The sequence below is a fragment of the Furipterus horrens genome, unplaced genomic scaffold (assembly GCF_987537825.1).
Source record: "Furipterus horrens unplaced genomic scaffold, mFurHor1.1.pri manual_scaffold_9, whole genome shotgun sequence".
Taxonomy (NCBI): domain Eukaryota; kingdom Metazoa; phylum Chordata; class Mammalia; order Chiroptera; family Furipteridae; genus Furipterus; species Furipterus horrens.
The window spans coordinates 93687240-93708691 of record NW_028327179.1 but is presented as its reverse complement, the minus strand read 5'-3'; the positions used below and the strand labels follow the sequence as shown (position 1 = coordinate 93708691).

At 39.8% G+C, this 21452-nt stretch overlaps 1 protein-coding gene across 1 annotated transcript in view; it reads right to left on the bottom strand.

Moving 5' to 3' along the window:
• Window positions 1-6069: 6069 nt before the first annotated feature.
• Window positions 6070-21452, bottom strand: part of UBN2 (ubinuclein 2) — a 57806-nt gene continuing 42423 nt past the window's right edge. Inside the window, exons 14-17 of the mRNA XM_090287569.1 lie at window positions 17887-19437; window positions 11512-11743; window positions 10984-11073; window positions 6070-7866 (exon numbers count right to left, since the gene is read on the bottom strand). Of these exons, the coding sequence (XP_090143695.1) occupies window positions 7817-7866; window positions 10984-11073; window positions 11512-11743; window positions 17887-19437 (1923 nt within the window). The 3' untranslated portion in view covers window positions 6070-7816. The remainder of the gene's footprint in view (window positions 7867-10983; window positions 11074-11511; window positions 11744-17886; window positions 19438-21452) is intronic.

Sequence of the window (21452 nt, the reverse complement as noted above, 5' to 3'; positions counted from 1 at the left end):
TTATGGCTGCAAGGACAGCAAATATAAGATAGCGGAGGTCTGACAAATTAAGGGCAGGTTGGCACATGGAAAGACATGCCAACTGGCTGGTCTTGATTAGTGCTAACTCCTAAATGTGCTCAGAGGCTGGATGGAGCTGTTGACTTCAAAAACAGGAGTATTTTCAAGTTACCTTCTGTAATGGTCATCCTGTTTGAAGTTAATTAGGTTCCTGTTAGTGCTCCATTATAAACTATTTTAAAACTAGATTTAAGATAAAACAAAATTATATTATAATTAGCAAAATGGGAGCAAATCATGTACAGAGAGTTTTCTGAGAAACATAAAATTGGTACTAAGGATTCACATGCCTGTTTGACTTAAACCTTTGCAAAGTAAGTTTATTCCAGAGAAGTATAAAATAAGCGAGGCAGAGAATTAAGAGAAATAAGAGCCCCTAACAAAGGCCTGCACCACTTATGAATAACCTTGAACAGTATCAAGAGGAAGCCATGAAATGTAGCTACTACGTTATACAGTAGAGAAATCTACTTTTTAATACGAAGGGGAAGAGAAAAAAATTCTGGTCATCAGTGATGATTCTAAGTCCTGGAACTAGAGACCCCTTTAATTATACTACTGAGATTTCTGAAAGTTCTCCTGACCTGTTTGGTTAACAGTTCGGAAAAGTGTCAGAAACTTAAGAATTAGCCAGCTAAAAACTGAAAATATGGAAGAAAAATTAAGAAGTAGGAGTATAACAGTATGAGGAAAGTAAACGAAGATCACAAACAGCTACTTTCAAGCAAATGCTACTTTGGGAGTACTTGAGAAAAAAGTCCTTTAGTATCAAGTTACTCAGACCCTAGCGTGGCTCTCTGAGTCTGTGTGTGGATGCGGCCGGCGGCCGGGAGTGGGCCTGGGGTCCCCCCGACTCCACGTGCACACGATGGACGGCCAGTGAGTGAAAGACGGGGAAACCTCTCCTCCCTCCCCAGACCAGGAACTAGACACAATTTACATTCCAGTGTAGCAACTGGTTGATGAAATGGTTAGTTTAAGAGAGCAAACAAAAGGAAAGAAGAATGAAAACTAAAGGAAATGAAGAACACTTCAACGTTAATATTCAAAGCTATTTTTAATTAGAGGCTGACGATCTGTTCAGCTCCACAAACCTGAACACTGTGCCACAGAATCTAAAACTTCCTCAGAACTGAACACTGGGAGTGATTTCTCTTAACAACCCAACGACATTCGATGATTCTAACTACAGTTCTGCACCAGTGAAAGGATCTATACTTAGTTATTAAATATAAAGTTCACATTTTAAGATAGAACACATAAAATATCTCTATTTTATGCTTCTGTTAATTTTCCCTAGAGGAACAAACACACATTCAACAAAACCCTTATGCCTTATTTCTTTGGATATAAATCTTAACATGTTATTTAAAGAATGGAAAATGTGGAAAATAAAGAGTATATTTATCTGCATAGTTGATACGTAGAGGCTACTAACTAAGGCCTTAGCTGGAAAAAGCAATAAAAAACCAAAAAGTGATTTCTAAGTAAATCTGTCCTATCACTAGAGAGTAAATGAGCCTTGGCCCATGCTGGGCATCAGCCACAGCGCTGTGTCTGCTCAGGCCTGCTTTCTCCTACCTCACTCGCGCTGGATCAATCTGTTCCTCACCCCCCTTACACGTTCTTTCCTGACCCTGAATATGTGCTATTCTACTAGTCTACACTCAACCCCTAACAATGGCTGCTCAGCATTTAGCGCTCGTCAGAAATGCAGCATCCACATTTTCCTGTCGTTTTAAGTGATAAAAGGAAAACCCTCTGTAATACTACCCACTACGCTGGGATGGAAGGTGGGGTGCAATGATCCTCCTTCCCTCCTCGCAGTCGGGCAAAACCTCATTTCCTTCTACCCCCAGCCTCCTCACCTCTGCCCCAGCTTGGAAGAGTCCTGCCTCCCTTCTCCCATTTTCCTACAACCTGAGCAGCTGATGGCTTCAACTCTTCCATGGGCAGAAGAAGCGTTAAGTTCCAAAAGTGGACTGGCTGGAAGTGCACCCTGCAGGGATGGATGAACCTCTAGTTACTAGTTACGGGAACAGCACACAATCTCCGATTTGTAAGAACGAGGAGACTCCCATTCACTCTAAGGAAGTTGAAAGCTCAGCCAAACAACTAATACAAGGAAATTAGATGAAGATGGAAAAGAGAGGCAGATAAAACTTTAGGGATCATTTATCAATTCCAATGTCCAATCACTCAAACTTGACCTAGCTTCAGCTGCGCAACCTTGGCAAAAATCCCACGCAGTAACACCATAAAAGGCTAAAAAAAAAAAAAAAAAAAAAAAAACCCAAAAACTATGTGTGATTAAGAAATGTAGTGCTATTTTCCCCCTTCCCACTTATTAATCTCAAAGTAACCATTTACATCACCACAAATATAGTGTAATATGCTTAAATAACAAATATGTATCTCAATTAGAATTCCAGTGATTTGTCTGTTTTTAAACTTAAAAATCATACGGTGTTTTTCTACCCATTCTTTAGCCCCTGCAGGATGACAATAATACTTTTTAATTATATAGGACATTTTAGAAAAACGCAAAGTATTTTTGAAATAGTCAAGTCTCTGCTATCCCTGGGAGGTAGGTGAATATTATTATACCCAATATTCTAATGGGTACTCTGAGGCACGAAGGTTAAATGATATTCCCCCTAACATCGTAATCCAAGAGTCACAAGACTGAACAAAGGCTGCCTAGTAACAGTTTGCTGTCAGGTTAACACTCCCAGGAGCCTCTGCTTTCTCCTTTTAGCTGCCGGTCTCCTCTTCCCAATTAAAATGTATTTAAGAGGGGGCACTTATTAGATATTTAAACTGGGTTTTGAAGATTGGGTCAACTTGATATCCCTTAACATGTCTCATCTGTTTTCAACAACAACCAAAAAAGAAAAACAGATGAATCTTAGATCCCGAAAATTGTTACTTTGCTCAAGGGAGGAATCTAAATAACCATAAAAGCAGGTCAAACCAAATGTAATTATCTGGCAAACTAAAAGAAAACCAAGCTCTTTCAATAATGCTACAGGTTATGTAAGTGTTTTCCCCAGTATCTGAAGACTTTCTACCTCTAAATTTATTAACCTTTGACAGATATGCAATGCAGCTAGATGAATTTCTCAAAACTCCTTTCCCAGAAGAAAATACGATGCATTTTTAATGTTGACAAAGTTGCTAACTACCTTGAAAATGTGTTCGGGTACAATGCCATGATTCCCAACCCATCCACTTGAACGGACTAAAAGCAGTGGAATAACCAAGGTCGAAGTCTTGCAAATACTGAAAGGGAGTGTTCAGAAAGGATGCAATGGTACAGCAGCTACTAGTTTTCTATATATATATATATATTACATATGTATACATATATATGTACATATATATGTATGTATGTATCTTACACATATATCCACATCCATAGAAAGAAAAGGAAGAACATTACAGCATGACATGACGTTGGTAAGTCTGAGATTCTTCCTCCTGAATCCCCTGACTTATTAGCCTGTACTTTAGGGTATCTGAGAACAGTTTCAAAAGGGGGAGCGGGGAAGAAAGAAAAAAAGGCACTTAAAAAAGACAAAGGCCTGAATTGAGCATGTTTTAGAGGAGCAATAAAGCATTTTACCAGAGCTAAGAAATGATTTACAGAGAGTTAAACTTTTCCCCTTGGATTTTACAAAATAAAATTGCATAACATGTTTGCAACCAGTCATTTACTTACTACTGCATTTTTCTTCAGTTCTATTATTGCAAAAACAAAAGCCCCAAAAAGCAAAAACAAAACGACACGACAGGATCACGCCTGCACAACAGGAAGCAAAAGTACCCCGTCGGAGAAGGAAGATCAGCAGAAACCACAGTGCTGAAGCTCAGGGAAGTCCTCCAGGTGGGCCTGCTTCCAGGTCCCCTCACTCTTCTATTTCTAATGTAAAACAAACCAAAACAAGTACCAACAAACAAAACAAGCAAACACAAATGCAGAACCTAAATGATGGTAAAAAGGATACAGGGACCAGTGTGCTTTTACGGTACACTCCTAAAATAAAGTACCCTATTCTACACATGGGTCAAATTATATGACAAAACCTTTGAGAAATAAAGAACTGTGAATTAGGTTGAAGTCAACCAATACAGGCAAAGTTCACTTTACAAATGTAGCAGCAAATCTGATCGATAACTGGAGTTCTAAAAGATGATCCCAAAGGACACAGAGTTCTCATAATCAATGGCAGTTTGATAAACAGCAGAATTTCCATTTCAGAAAATGTCTTGAACCAAGTGGAGGTGGAGAGAGGGGTGGGAGAGGACAACCAGAGGAGAAGGACTAGAGGTGTCTGCCCTTTCCAACCCTGGGTGGTAAACAATTTAGATCTGCTTTGGGAAAAAAAAAGTCTGGGTTAAAAACCTTCTCCAGTCAGTTGTTCTCAAACAGGTGTCAAACCCACAGTATCCAAACATGTATGCGCCCGGTTCTTCCTCCTACCTTGGTGATCAAATAAACCCTACCCAGCTTCCATGACATAAATGTTATTTGGGCTAACAACATCCATCGAAGGGGTGGCAGGCGTGAAAGAATGGACTAACACAATCCTCTGGTTTCCTCAGAATATCAGGACTTGGTGAATTCAGATTAACCTCACTTCTTTTCCCAAAACCTTCTTCTTCAGGCTGTTTTGAAACCACCATTTCTTTTCCCCTCTGATCGGAGAAGCACAGGTGAAAGAATTACAACGGACATATAATGGAGTTATTGCTCGCACTGATTTTGGAGGGCCTGAATGAGCTGGACGCTTTGCTCCCAAACGGTCTCCCACTGGGGCTCAGCGCTGCTGTCTCGGAGACAACTCTGCTGGCCGTTATTGCTTGTGAATACTGAGGATTAACTTGTATGTACAGTAACAGCTTATACATCGGTGAAGGCAATTTAAAATACAAGACCGTTGAAAACAAACAGCTTAATTTTCCTGAATCAAGAATCCCGCTGAATGGGACGTAATTAAGTGTGCTGATTATTTTTGCATTGGGATGTTGCTAATGCTCTTCAGAAATACACATTGCTCTATATCCTCTTTAGTTACTCACCACTTTAAAAAATAAGTGCAAAAAATACAGTATGAGTCACAAGTCTCTGGGCTAAAAAACAACCAATTTATATATTTGTTTTTAAGTAAGAAAAACTGTAAAGACAGGTGACATCATTTTCAATGATACGATCTAGAAAAGAAATAGTTTTATATTTACATGGAGGAAGTTGCTGATTATACTTTTCGATTAAGAAATATAAGGATGTTTGTTTCATTTGTACAACATAAAAAAGGGTAGTCTTGGTTGAAATGGATGTAAGTTAGTGAAAATGTGGTGGCCGTGGGGGGAGCGAGGGAGCCAAGGGCCTTCTGATTATTTTTAATGGTTAGTTATAAAATGAGACTGGGGGAAGAATGGATAACCTTGTTCTTCTCTCATGATGACAGAATCATTAGGGACCTTCACATGGCATGAATCAGAATTGATGGATTTATTAAGACATTATTATTCCTTGACTTAAACTAGTAATGACGTTATATATGAACAAAAATATGTACACACACACAAATGAATACATGCACGATTATCAGCAGGAAGAGATTATCATGCACCCTGACTTCTCTCCTGACGCGGAAAGTCAAACAAAGGCTGGCTTCCCAAAGGAGAGCTCCTACACAGTATTAGGGAAAAGCTTTCCCCCCACAAATTAGATAAAAACAAGAGGCATGCTACATTGGAATAACTCAAGAATTGGGTAAGCTTGCCTAATTTAAAAAAACGAACAAATTTTAATCAAACATATCCAATTCAAGTCAAACCTCTCTGCAACATCCTAATATCCTCCCCAAATAGCTACCAAATACTCTCATTTGTCTGACTGGTCATCTAAATTCTTAGAGGCAAGTAACTATATCAATGATTCCTCTGAAATAATCTTTTGCCCTTATTGTAACAAGTTCCTGGAACTAAAGTTTTCAGTTATTAACTTTTTGCTATGAAGCAAGCCAATGTGACTTTGAAGTCAAAATATAATATACAGATCTGAACAGATCTGTGGTCATTTACTCCCAGTCCTATAGGCTATTTGGGACTACGTCTTACAAAAGGAAAACAGGACCTGGTTAATACTTTTACTGGAATCAACTTAACTGTGTAGGGGGATTTGTAATGAAAACATACTTAGAAATAGTGTTCCTATCAATCTGATGCTGTTTTTTAGGTTCGTCTGTCATTATAAATGGTCCAAGCTTACACCACTGTTGGGTACAGTCTGAAAACATTTAGAAGCCTAAATAGGAAGGGGAAAAAAGAGAGAAAGAAGAGAAAGACTAGACTGATGAGGTGTAAAAAAAACAAGTCAAATAAAATTATCTAAACAAAACTATAAATATCTCCCTTAATATCCTTTGCTGAATATGTTATTTGCACAAGGAAGCCATAATAACTAGGAGACTTATTATCTGCAGGTTTACTCACATACCAATATTCTGAGTAAATATTAGTAAGCGCTCCCAGTCAATTTCACTACATTGGATACAGGGAGTAAAAATACACTGTGATTGTTATAAAAAATAATCCCTTGCACGCATCATGATTCTAATGCAATTTCTCCCTTTAAAATACTATCTTAAAAATTTCAAAAATATATATATATGCTATTTGAATGACCAATGAAGCATATGTAATACGCACTTTTACCTGTTTATATCAATATTTACTAGTCACCTGAAGTACCACTAGCTAAAAGAACAGAAGTTGTGAACTGAGGTGAAGTTGGGGAAAATTTAGTCCATAGTGGCAGACCTGCAAGGGCTAAGAGCACCAAAGCCGCAGCCCTACAGCAAAGATCCCCATTTCTTGAGAGAAAAATGTGAACACAATCACATTTTAAGAATGGAAATAAGAATTAATCAGTCAATACCAGATGCACAAATCACCTGAAGAAGAGAGTTAAGTATCTGCTTCTGGATGTAAGATGAAATTGACCCTTTTACAAAAAGGGGGTATCTTAAGTTTCGTCTATTAAGAGCGACAGGCTCAATTTCTTGACTTTTAAAAATCTCAATGACTTAATAATATATATCGCTGTGCTAAAATAACTTTCCCGAAGCATCTTTAGTCCACTGATTTACATGGCGAGTTGCTACACACTGGAGAAGATTCAAGTTTGTTCAGGATTTTTGAGGGTATAGTATTTTCTTAGCTATGTTCTGTATCAGACAGTCATTATTTATTTATTTACTTTTTTTGTGGCAAATTTGCTCCACAGTCCACTCAAATAGACATGATCCTTCTTCCTGACAAACTGGCCTGATTCCAGATAGACTGCCTTTTATTATGCGATTATGTCTACGAGTGCTCAGATTCAACCCCCAGGATGGATGGAGTTTACCCAAATCCTCAATTTATTTCTTTCTCCCCCGGGGAAAAAACCAAATTTGTACTTCTGTGGGTTTGACAACTGAGTCTTTTTCAAGACAGTTAATATGGTAACGTTGTCTTTCTTTAGAAGAGACCAAAGGTCACTAACTTTGCAAGAAATCATTTCTTCCTCCTGCACCTGGCTTTAACTCAAGTAATGTTTTCTTGTCTTTTTCCTCCTCACCACAGTGCTTGGGACGAGAGAATGTAAACATCGACAGAACAGCAGCCCTATGACACATGAGCACTTTCCCGTCAGGTAGACTCCGCCAGCCAGCTGAGTGTCTCATCTCCTTTGCTTGTTGGGAAGTCACTGAGATTTCCGTGGTAACTTAGTGTCCCCTTTACTTTGGCCTCCATCTAAGAAAAGAGATGTTTAATTGGCATGGGTAGGCATGATATTAAAAAATAGATTAAAAAAACAAAGCAAAAAGAATAATTATCTTCTAATGTTCATATGAATGACATTGCTAAAAAGATAACCGTTAACAACTAACATGCTACATCCAGCATTACAGAGGCTAAGAAAACATAAAGGAGATAAAAACTCAACAAGAAGGATCCTCTTATCTCAAAAGACGATGGTTCGATTGGTCTTCAGTGTTCTACAAATATTATTTCAACAAGGATGTATTATAATCTACCTCACAGCCAATTACGCTAAATGCTATGAAGACTATACAGGAACAGAAAAGACATAATCCCCACCTTCAAGGGCCGTACCCCATCTTTCAATTCCTTTAGAAGATAAGATCAAGTTCATTCTTTTGCAAGTAAAATAAATTTCTTGCCATGACACAGCATCTGGTAATTAATGCTCAATCATTTACGTTAATGAAGGGGCACACTGGTACTGAAAAACCCAGCCGAGTCTTTGTCTTGGTCTTAACCAGCAGGAGTTCAAGTGGCAGGAAAGTCCGCTACTAGGAACAAGGGTTTCTAGTTCTACACGTGGCTAGTTACCTTTCACCGTGAATATGCTGCTTGCTTTATTTAAACCGGGCAAGAGTAGGACCCAGCGACTCTGAAAGCCAAATATATATATACGGGGAGAGAGAGGAACTCTCTAACAGGTCACTGCCTCAGCAAGGAATATGAGCACCTCCCCCGCCCCCCGCCGCCAGGACTAACAGAAAAAGGCAGGGGGTGTGGCAGCAACAGATAGGGGAAAAGAACAAAATGCTGAACTACACTAACAGCCTTAAGCCTGGAGGAGAGCACAAAGTCACACTGCTAGGCCCACTCATGTGATATCTAAATTACTCTGCTAAAACATAAAACAAAGAAAACATATTAAAGGAAACATACAGCAACAAAACAGGATGACTATTTCAAAAGCTTTATAAACAGAATACTAGTAAAATAACTTTGGTGCCCTGGTTAGTGTGGCTCAGTGGACTGAGCACCGGCCTGTGTACCAAAGGGTCACTGGTTCGATTCCCAGTCAGGGCACATGACTGGGTCGCGGGCCAGGTCCCTAGTTGGGGGCACGTGAGAGGCAACCAATCACTGTTTTCTCACACATCGATGTTTCTCTCCCTTTCTCACTCCCTCCCCCATAAAATATTTAAAATATTTAAAAAAATAACTTTGGTGACAGCATCTAATGGCTTTTCCATTGATAATGAGACATATACTTGCATTTGTAGAGAGAAGTGTTTTAACTTGACGCACATTTAAATGTATAAATTGGCAAGGCAGAATTTTGCTCAAAGAAGCTTTGGTTAATTAGCAAAATTAAATACTCATATTAACTGGACTGTGAGTCTTTAAACCAAGGTTTGCCCAAAGGGCCAAATCGGGTCCACCACCTTTTTATAAATAAAGTTTTATTGAAACCCAGCCACAGCCATGTTACATGTCTATGGCTATTTTCACTACACTACAGAGACGGAGTGGGGTAGTTGCAATAGAGACTAAATGGCCTGCAAAGCCTAACATATTTACTATTTGGGCCTTTATAAATAAAGTTTACTGACTGCTGTCTTTAGATAAAGTTAGACAATTAACATTAACTAAACTCTTACTATGTATAAGACATCACGATAGAAGCTTTAAATAAAGTATTTTCATTCAATTCTTATAAGAAGCCTATTAAAAACATCTTGTTGTCCCAGCTTACAAGCAAGAAAAAGTGATAGTTAGGAAACTTGTTCCAAGTGGCAGTCCTGGAATTTGAAAATCCAAGCCTAATTTTCAAATTCAGTCTTACACTTTTAAATGTCACTAAAATAAAAAGTTGTAAAGTTTTCATTTCAATTACTTGGAAAATACTGAGAGTTGTATTTCCTTTCTCCCTCTGGAACAGCGGTGCTGCCCAGACAAGAGAATGCATATACAAGCTGGAATAGTGGGGTCGCGCTGACCCACCTGATTCCTGTTCATCTCATCCCTTCCAGGCCCACACCAGTCCACCCATGAGCACAGAGCCCTGAGCCGGACCCACTATTCCGGCAACTGCCTGAGTCACGGGGCGATTAACCTTAGGCAGTAAAACCTAGCTCAGGAAGACTAGGATTGCTGACATTGGTGCCCACCCTGCATCCCCCGTTTGCACAGCTGTGGTTTTATATTCATTCTTACCACTCAGGTTTGTTACAGGGTTCACTGCCGCCTGTTGCCCTGAGATTGTCACATAGCTCCCATTTCCACATTGTGGCCAATTTTAAACTTGTTCGAAGATCATTTGAAATGCAGTGGCCAAAAAGAACAGTGAGGCCCCAGTCAACTCTCAAAGTTATGAGGGCAGATGAGCTGTTATTTCTGCTCTATGATGCTGAAAATTGCCTTCAGAACACTGCCAGCCATCTACTGAGGCCAGCTGCAGTGACAGCCACACAGCCTGGAGGCCGGCACATCATGTCCAGTGTCCACTATCTAATTTCAGAAAGATTCATTTGGGCTGCAGGTATTTAATGTATAGAGTTTGGGTCATATTAATTTAATGACTGCAAACTTGAATGGTTAAGAATGCAATCAGTGGGGTTAGACTGCCGGAGGCTGTATTTCAGAGCAAACACTTCAGTGTATCACCTTGAGCCAGCTGCTTATCTCTGGTTCAGTTTCCTGAACCATAAAAGGGAAATTGTTACCTCATTCCCAGGCTTCTTGTAAAGATTAAATTAGCTACTACATGTAAGCAGTCTCAAGACTACCTATGGCATTGAGTAAGCTTTCCATAAACATAAGCTATTACATTCCCGGACATGACTCCTGAACCTGACCTTGGGAATCCTTGTCTTTGCCCTCACTTCCACATAACACCTCCGACACTGCCCTCTTCACATGTAGCAAAAGATCTCATTCACTTATCCCCTCTCTCTTACAAGGAGTTTGTTGCTAATGAGGTTTCAGTCATATGAAAATCTGTTTTGTCCAAACTTTGTCATCCCATCCACATTGTTTTCCAAAAACATTTCCAGCCCAGTCTTTACAGCTATATAAACAAGGAGAGGAAGAAACAGGGGACTTTCTTACCATTAAATGTTTGCTGTAAATGTGTAGGCAGAGGTGAGTGGGAAAGTGTTGCTGCATGCTGAGCTCCTGGCTGTAAACCCTTTAGTAAATCTGAGAGGAAAACAGACTTGTCAGTGATCTTCTTCAACCTCATTGAAGTCCTCTTAAGTCAAAAATGAAAATAGTTTTACTTATCTAATTAATGCAAGCACAGCCTGACTTCAAAGGCCTTCTTAAACTAGAGTACATACATGTTTAAAATTTTACATATATAAACGTATATGTGTATGCAAATACCAAGCAAATTTGACTTCCTCTTATCTTATAAACTTCATTACGACATAAATGCAGTATAGTGGTTCATTTAAAAATTATAAATAAAATCTCAGAGTCCAGTAATTTGACTTATACACAGATAAAATAAATTGCATTTCTTCTTTAATAAATTCTGTAATCTTCACTAACTCCAACTGGACTACGTTCAACAGTGTAAGTCTGTTTCCTGTTTGCCAACCTAGGCAGCCACGTACGCACAAGGGCCTCACTTACTCTGAGTCAGGCTATGGTGGAAAGCGGCTGAGGTAGATCCCGAGGTGGTTGTCACTCCAGCTGTGTCCGTTCCAAAGCCAAGTAGCTCCAAGGGAAACTGGAAGGGCATGGTCACTGGAACAAGGCCACCCAGCATCCCAAAAGGAGTCACATTTTGATTTGTTACAGACAAAGGTGATGTCATGAGAGTCAGAGGTGAGGCATTAGCCAATAATGATGCTCCTGCTGTGGACTGCAGAAACCAGGGGTCAAAATACATAAGAAATCAAATCTTTAACCTGAATTGAGTTATTTAATACCTTCATGGGCACAGACTGTGTTTTATATTTGTTCTAACAGAAACTCTGAGACAGAAAAGAAGATTGGGTGAGCAACGTAATTCAAAGAGCTACCAATATTGGTTTTGGAAGTAATTCTATATACTCAGTTCTCCAATCACCAATTTAGACTCTTCCTTAACTTATTTTAATGCCTCTATTAACACCCATTCACCCTCTTAACCCACTCATTTCTAGCCTCAGACTCCCCCTTTCGCTCCTCACTCTAGATCTGAACCACCAGCCATGAATCCTGTAACTTCTAGTGTGGTCTCTGAAACTGCATGGCCACGTGACTGCCTTACACTCACCAGGCACAGTCCCTGCAGATGCTGCTTCAGACTTAGCTCTCTCAGAGCCCCGAACCCAATGCCCTTTACTGTCATCATCACACTTCCAAGAGATGAGGCCACCCTAGCCATGTTCCTCCTCCTCATCAGCCTTGCCCTCCGCCGAACGCTATGGACTATGCCCTGGTCTGCATCACGAGTCCCATGTATGCAGAACTCTCTGATATAAATAATCTAGTTTTGCACCTTTTCCATGTTTCCTCTGCCTTCTCATATATGGAGAATTCTTATCTCTTGTTTTATAACCAGTTATTCCTGGGTCTTCCTCAACCTCTAGAAACCACATGAATTATTTTTATTTCTTTTAGTCCCATACTTACTGAATGACAGCCTCCATTTTCCACACTACCTAGTCTCTCCTTAATACCTGAGAGCTGGTTTCTACTTCCACGTACTTTTCTGATCTTGGTAAAGATAAATTAGAGGGTGTTTTGACACTCTTCTACCTGGGTTTTAATGTTATGTTTATGAATAAAAACACTGAAATCGGAAATATGCTAACACTGATGAACTCTCATTGATAAATTATTTAAATATACTTCAATAAGCTAACTGAATTCTTTGAACAATTTCCTATACAGCAATTAAATACTTTTTCCCATTTTGATTTATTCTCTATGTGCACTTATCAGCCAAGGTTACAATAACCTTTCCTCAGTATTAGACATTATCTATTATAGTTTCTGCAACTCTGAGTTTCCTTTTGTAGCCTTTTTGTACCAACTCTAAATTCCCCTGGTCAAAAATTTTACACATTAGCTACTGTCAGATTTATTTTATGTGTTCATTATTCTACCAGTAAACATTATTAATTAATGAAGGGCTGATAATTTTACTTAATGTATGAAAAAAATGTCGGTGATCTTCCCAGACATATATGCCACAGTACATATTATATATTTAGTAAGTCCATGCTACTGCTGAACAAAAATTGAAGAAGCTTTTCATTCTGGTTTTTCCACACTCTCTCCTTCATTTTATTTATCTATCTATCTATCTATCTTCACCTGAGGACATTTTTTCATTGCTTTTAGAGAGAGAGGAATGGAAGAGAAAAACACTGACTGGTTGCCTCCCATATGTGCCCAGACTGGGGATCATACGCACCCAGACTGGGGACTGAACCCCTGACCTTAGCATGTGCCCTGACTGGGAATTGAGCCAACTACCTTTCAGTTATGGGATGACGCTCCAACCAGCTGAGCCACTCCGGCCAGCGCTCCTTTATTTGCAGTCTCTCAAATTTATAACCAGACTCCCGACCTCTCGTCTCAGCTCCGACCCTGTACATCTCCTCCACCTGCATATCCAGCACCCACTCACGCAGCATGTTCACAACGGAACTGCTGTCATCAACAGGCTCATTCTTCACTCTCACCGGCCCATCAGGCTTGACGCCTTCGTTTTTTAGGCATCGGAAAGTGAAGGACAAGGTGAACCTGTGGGCAACATACCCACTCTTTAAAATAATTTTTAGCCACAACTTCCTCCAACACTTACATGTAAAACTGTACCACTTTATGCTTGGACTTGACTATTTTTCTTATTTTCCAGTCTTTCTATTGTGCTAGTCATGGCATATAAAATGGCTGCATTAAGGAAAGAAGTACTAAGTTAAAAATAAAAATGCATTAAAGCAATGTGGATAGAAAGGATACTGCATTAATTTAAGAATTAATGACAGTTTTCTTCTTTTTAATCATAATTCTATTGTAGTCTCAGGTTAATATGAGGCACATACTTCAAGGCAGTGCACCCCAAATAGAGCTCTCTAGTAAGAACTGGTAAACACTGCTAATAAGGAGAACTCAAGCTTTTCGGAGGAGGCTAACCAAAGCATTAAAATAGATGGAAAATGTAAATTAAGGCAACTTCCAAAATTAAGTAACTTGAGTATGAGCAATAAAAATGGTGCCGTGCCACAACTAACATTTTTGTACAGTCAAAATTTCAGTATCAAATTCTGTTTATGAAACCAAAAGGAAGTATCAGATTATCTGTATGTAACATGGGTATAAAATTCTCTCTCCGAGAAGACGGAGAGCTTTCAGAAGCGGGACATCCCGCCATTGATATGGTTCAGAAGCATACAAGAGAAGCTGTCGACAGGAAGCAGGCGAATAGTTCAGGATAATGCCCCATAATCGGAAATACTTCCTATGACCTCCACATTTCATTCCTAGGGGAAAACATGAAGGCATCCTTGCTCTCTCTTCCTGTGGTTGGCATCACACTTTTTTAAACCACATGTTTTATTTTGGTGAGTGCATCTGCCCCCCATTCTCTGTAACACTCAGAGCGACCCCTTGAAATGTCAATGAGACCATAACATTCCCCTGCATAAGAAGAAACTGCAATAGTTTCCCACTGTGCACGGACCGAATTCCCAAGTCCTCATCATGGCCCACAAGGTCCTTTATCATGTGGCTCTGACAGAACTCCAACCTCATCACTCACCCACCTCTCCCTCGTCTCGCCACGCAGGCCTGTGTGTCAGGCTCTTTCCTGTCTTCAAACCGTTTTACCCGACTGTTTGTTCCCTCTTACTCCCAAGTGGCTGGATTCTGCGCATTCCGTCCTCAGCTCACATGGTGCCTCCTCAAAGAGGCCTTCCCCAACTCCCTCATCTGTGTGAGCAACAATCACATTTTACCCTATCATTCTATTTTGTTTTTTCACAGCATTACTTGTGTTCTGCTTATCCTCCTACCTAGAATATACACTCCTTGTGAAGAGGGAGCTTGAATATGGTGCTCACCCTATTTCCCCAGCACCTAGAACAGTGCCTGGCACACATTAAACACTTAATAAACATTTGCTTAATAAATGAATTATTTTGTGAATAATAAAGTGGCAAAGACAGGATTCACAGAAAATCAGTAAGTTGAAGGGCAAGAAAGAAGAGGAATGCCTTGAGTGAAAAATTATTAAATAGAAAGCAGGTAGAGATACTAATCCGAACCCGGAAAGATTTCAACTTCTGTTAAACTCAAGACCTGCCACTTTCACTCTGCAAGTGAGCAGACAGCTGAAACAGTATTTCAGAAAGAAATTAAATGTACTCGAGAGACAGGATCTAGAGGTAGTGAGGCAGCTGATAAGACTTCAATGAGACACTATGTTAAAAAGAAAAGAACCTTAGGTTCACCAAAAGTCAGAAACAATCTTATTCAATTATTGACCTTTTCTTCAGTCAAACCAGTAAGACAGAACAAAAAGAATCAGATATGAAGGCAGGAACATTAAGGTCTCCGAATCATAAAGTCATTTTGGAGAGGAAGAAAACCAGGAGGGAGCACGTTTTAGAAACACAAATTTTTCCATGTAGGTTCATGCTGACAAACTAACCAATTAACAACTGGTATACCAAGTATCTGTGTTCTTTTGGCATAAATGATCAAATACAGGAAGGTTTCCTGGAAAAAAAATAACATTGCTAGATTCTGCAGATGACAAAAGATAAGGAAAGCTTTAATGTTAAATTCAAAGAAAACAAAGTGGAAAAAAATTTTTAACTCCAATAAAAAAATCCAAAATTTTATAGTAAGCAAATGAAACCACAGTATATATTTACCTCCACAGCAACAATGTTTTACAGTCATGGATTTGACCAGAAGTTGTTATTTTACTTTTTCAGAAGAACGGGAAAAATATAAGGAAACTAAAAGTCTCATTTATCATAATGAGAAATCAAAGACAGTACTAAAATGAATAAATTGAGTCTTCCATTCATTCTTATTTAAAAACATACAGAAAAAGTTAAGAGAGTTAAAAGTAGGAGTCATTGAGTAGAATATGGGGTAGCAAACTGCCATTTCTGTTATAATCCTTTCAAATATCATAAGATCAAATCAAAGGTTAATTTGAAAAAGTCAACATTTTAATAAAGGTAATACAAACAGGAACGTGGACCAACTTCCAGACCTTAGTTATAACTTAAATTTTAACATACAATTCCGAATCAGTTTATTTGTTACTTTCGTATTTCTGATAACAGTAAAAGTATGTAGATAAAACATCAATTAATCCTCAATTCTAATTAAGTATAAGTTCATTGAATTTTGTTCTATATTAGAATTCCGGAATAAATCCGTTTCTAAGCCTACAGTAATGGCAAAGTGATAATCTGGGTTTTAAGTGTATACTGAACACCCAATGCTGAGCTTGTAACTAAGAGCAGAGAACTGCTCCGAACACCAGGGGGAAAATTCTTTCATTAGATGTTCATGTTCCATATAGATGGGCCACAGTACGAAGTCCCAGCACTTTGTTAGAGAACACAATTCCATAAATAAAGTCATGTTTTCAAATAACATTTAAGAATGTAAGACATCATAAAATGTTATATATTTTTTAAACCTTGTTATGAAACTCACTTTCTTGTAAAAAGTCTAAAAAAGTACCAAGAAAATATAAACAGTGGTGGAATGGGTAATTTTTATTTTATTTTTATGAATTTGCCTACAGTGAATATGTATTTCTTTTCAGGGCGGGCGGGGTGTGTGTGTGGACATTAAAGAACCCTAATCAGCAATGTGAAAGTCTCAGAATACAAAGACGTGGGCAAAAGATGCAAACAATAACAGAGCAGATGACATGGAAGGCAGAGAAATGAGATATGTGAGTCATAAAACGCCCTCAAAAATCCAGAGCCAAATCAACCAGAAATAATAATCAGACATATAATGAAATGACATACAGGGGTGAGCAAAAGTAGGTTTACGTTTGTTTGTACGGAAAATCATACAATAATTAATAAATCACAATAAAAGAATAAACTCTGTATTTCACGTACTGAAAACTGCAAACCTCCTTTTGCCCACCCCTGTATTCTTCAGCTGAAAAAAAAAAGCCAGGTCTGAGATCGAAAGTTACCATGTTCTAGGTACAGAATTACTGAAAACAAGATAAACCAAGCCAAGCTCTGGAAACACTTGACTTTCAACGAAAAAAGAGAAAATCTTACTAGCACCTAGGCAGAGGAAACACATTACTGAAAAGAGAACAAAAAGTCAGAATGGCCTCAGACTCCTCTATAATCCTCATACAAAGGGTCAGTGGAAGAGTATTTACAAAATTTGGAGTGAGAATCTACTCAACTGTGACAGCACTGAAATTAAGCTAAGGTAAAAGAGCTTTTACGTCAGTCTTTTTGAAAAGATTCCTTGAGTGAGGTACTCCTGTTAACTGAGAGATAAATTGAAATTAAAATCTCACAAATGGGGAAACTGTGGTATAAAAGAATTACTGAAACTAATTTGACAGAGAACTCTATATGAATAATTGTAAAATTCATGCAAAATAAAAATTTTATGCCAAAAGACAAATGTTTAAAGGAAAAAATAACATGAATGCATAAACTTGATTAAATAAGAAAACTGGGGCTAGGGTAGGAAAGAGGAGACATCTGAAGAAGTTACGTTAAATTCATAAGTTACTACTTCATTCTAAACTTTATAGTTTTGCATATGCATTTCAGTGATGTCTTTCAAAAGTTTTGAAAGTGAGCATGTGATACTTTACTGGAAAAAACAATCCACATTCCAACGAAAACCTGGTCCTCAAGTACCCCATCACTGTGATGTCGGCATCAGGAACATTCCCTGACCACAAGCTGTGAGCTGTTACAAACCACCCACCTACGATAATAAGGAAGAGAGGCCCCACAACCTCCCATTTCCCCCCAGGAGCGCACACAGCATACATACCTGCACACTGGCTGCCACCACTGAAGACCCTGAGGCAGAGGATGGTCTATGCGGAGTAGACAACGGTTTAGAAGCACCCTGTGTTCCACTTCCTGTTCCCCCAGATAGACTCGTCCTATTAGCTCCGCTTGAGTTAAGGTTGCTACCTCTGCTGGCAGGTACATTCACCGCAATGCCACTCAAGCTGTTCTTTCCAACAGTTCCAGTGGATGACGAGTTTGGTAGCTTTGAAGAGGCCTGGAGGTTTTTTGACGACGGAAGGCCTGAAGTGCGGTTCGAGGGCAATAAATTCAAGGTGGGAGACTGTCTGCTGATGCTCATCCCACTGGGCTGCTTATGCACTGGGTTGCTACTGCTGGAGTGGCTACTCTGGGCGACGAGGACACTCGGACTGGGAGAGCTCGAGGAGACAGGAGGCTTGGGAGTTGCGTTGGACTTAGAAACAAGTTTAGTGGACACTGAGGGCTTAGCTGACAGAGAGGGCTTGGGTGAGGCAGAAGGCTTAGGCGAGGGCAAGGGCTTAGGGGACGTGGCAGGTTTAGGGGATGCGGCAAGTTTTGGGGAGGCCGCCATCGAGAAGGGAGACTTGAAACCCTGCGCGGAGATTTGTGACACCATAGCCTTGGCTAAATAGTTACTGGAGGTAGTGGTGCTAGGTACTGTCCTAGAAACCAGGGAGTGGGACCCTTGGGAGCCGTTACCAGGTGAGGGGGTAGCTAAGGGGAAGCGGTACATGAGTGGCTTATCTGAAGTCTTAAGAAGTGGGGAGGAACAGGAGAGCTGAGGATTATTACTCAATTTCACCACTGGGTTGGTCTGAGATTTACTGATGGTTGCTTGTAAGGGAGACACATAATTCTGCTGGACGGCTGAATGCTGGTGCACCTTTGTTACTTGTGTTAACGAAGAAGCCTCCTGGGCCTCTGATGTTCCCAGAGCGTGGGAGGAGGCAGCGACCTGGGCTTGGGAAGAAGAGGAGGCGTGGGTCTGGGAAGAGGAAGAAGCATGAATCTGGCTGGACCTCTGCAGTCCCTGCTGGAGTAGCCTGGCTGGCAAAGGTTCCAAGGAGACTTTCGGGTTCTGAATCGAAGAGCCAGCAATAAGGCCTGAGGAGATGCCCGTGTGAGCTACATCCTGGGGTTTCTTTGGTACCGGCCCCGTGTGACCAGCAATAAGACTGGATGAATGTGCAGTCGGAGCAGAGTCTAGTTTTCTGGGAGTGGTCAGCGGCAGCTTACTCATAATACTTGCTAGTTTTTCTTCTCTCAGTCCTGGACGAGGTTTCGCTGTTGGCACACTCATCCTCGAGCCCGCAGGAGGGCCCTTGTTCCCATTGTTGATGACAGCCAGAGCTTCAGAAACAAGATCCAGTGCAGGTGGGTGGAAAGAAAGGTCTTCATCCAGAGAGTCATCGAGGCAGATGGTCTCCTGGGCGGGCGTAGAGCTGGAGCCGGCGGAGGCGACGGCCGACGTGCTGGAACTCACGGAAGGACCACCGACTGAGGCCGCCAAGGATGCAGGAGCTTTCTGGTCCTTTTTTGGACTACACTCCTAGCATATACAACATTGTATTAGAAAAAAAGAAAATGATTAATAAAATAATTAGAAAGCATTGGTTTTTAAAAGACTAAGAAGTTCTCATGATGATTAACATTCTACTGGACTCTTCCTCAGAGATTGTAAAATTCAAGTACGTAACGTTGTGGAGGACAGAGCTCCTGCCGGACGGTCCTCATAGCCTAGCGATCTGGCACATTGCACACAACCACCACACCTCAGTACGCCATCCTAAGGAGGCTTAAAGCCAGGCTGAGGATGCGCTGCTATACTAGTCACATGGGGGACGAAACACCCCTCCCCCACCCTCCTGTGCTACCCCAAACCCACCTGATTCTCCTTGCACCTAGGAGGAATTCTGCCTTAATCCAGGGCAGTATGTTTGGCTAGGACACTGCCCCTCACATCCTGCTTCCTTGTATGCCCTGTCCTGCAGCTACCCGTAGCCAATATACAGGGAAACTGGCTCATCAATCCAAACATACTTGAATTATGTTTTCTATTCATTATGGAAGAAGTCGTTCTCCATTTTTTAACATATTTACTAAGTGTCCACTACGCTAAGTGTCTCCTGTGCTAAGAAAAGAAGGGAATTAGGAATTAAAACAATACAAGAGAATCAGAGCACAGTTCAAAATATGCAAAGAGCAAAAGACTTACAAAGTAACCTCTTAAAAGAGATGAATCAAGTATTTACTTGTGTCATTTTAAAGATTAACACTAAAACTATTACATAAAAATCACTTCAAAGTTTCAATAAGTTTCTTCGAACAAACCAACCGACCGACCCAAATAAACCCAAACCCCAAGTCTGGCAATATACGCTGATTTATTCAACCACAGCACTTACCTTACCCACAGCGGGAAAGAATGGAGAGGAAGGGCCTTTACCGTCTCCTTCCAGGGTACTACAGTGACCAAGCTGGTAGGAACGCTGTTACACTCTAATGTCCTTTGCAGCTTTTCTAAGCTGCTGTCCCAAAAGCCCTGATGGAAACCTCACTACCTCTCAGAAGTCTGAAGCATGACTGCACAAAGGTCAAAACTGTCTGCTAGCATGAATGGTCAATGCAGATGAGACACGTTTGCTCTGACATGCCATACAATTACAGGATCGGTAAAATTCCATTATTATAAAAAGTACAGAAACTAGGGAGGGGGTGGGGGGGGAGTGTATTAGGATAATATTGCAGTGTTACCAGTATAAAATTGCTGTTTTAAGTAATCTTTTTAATAATATTTTTCTCTCTGTAAAAATAATATTAAATCCACTGTACTGTGCAGATTTAAACAGGCAGAAAAAATTGTTCCGGATATATACTTGAGTCAAAAAAGCAGGTTGTCCCTCTTATGAATAAAATATTAACTCAGCCTGGATAAATGAATGGTTGGACACATGTATGGAAGGAGAAATGGGGGAAAAGATCCAGAAGAAGAAAGGGCAAAGGTTTGCCAGAAAGTTAGGAGCTTTTTGTTGTGTGCATGTTCTACTGTAAACATTTCCTTATATTACCCCTCTAACTAAAATAGATATTTGAGGGATGGCAGGATGCAGAAAAAACAAACAAACAAGTCTTCAATACAGTTTTTCCATTTTGGGAAAAAGGAATAAGTAATATAATTACAAAAACCCAAACAAGACAATGCAGTGACTCCCCTACAGTATCCTAACACTTCCAATATTAGAATTCTGACATGTTAATCACATGTTTGAATACATGTATCAAAATTTAAACACTCAATGGAGGGTATTAGGAATTTAAAAATAAGGTGTCAAAACAAAGCATGAACTCAACAGATTTAATAAAATATGGGCTCAATATTATTTAGATTACAAGACAAAGCAGGTTACTAAGAAAAAGAGGACTGTTTCACTCTGTATGCGAAGAGCCTCTAAAATTAAAGAAAGCCACAGAGTAACAAATATTCTGACCTTCTGCCATAATCTCATACGCAAAGAAACTCATCTATTCAAAAAGATGAAGGCTATCGGAAAGTCTAAATTATAA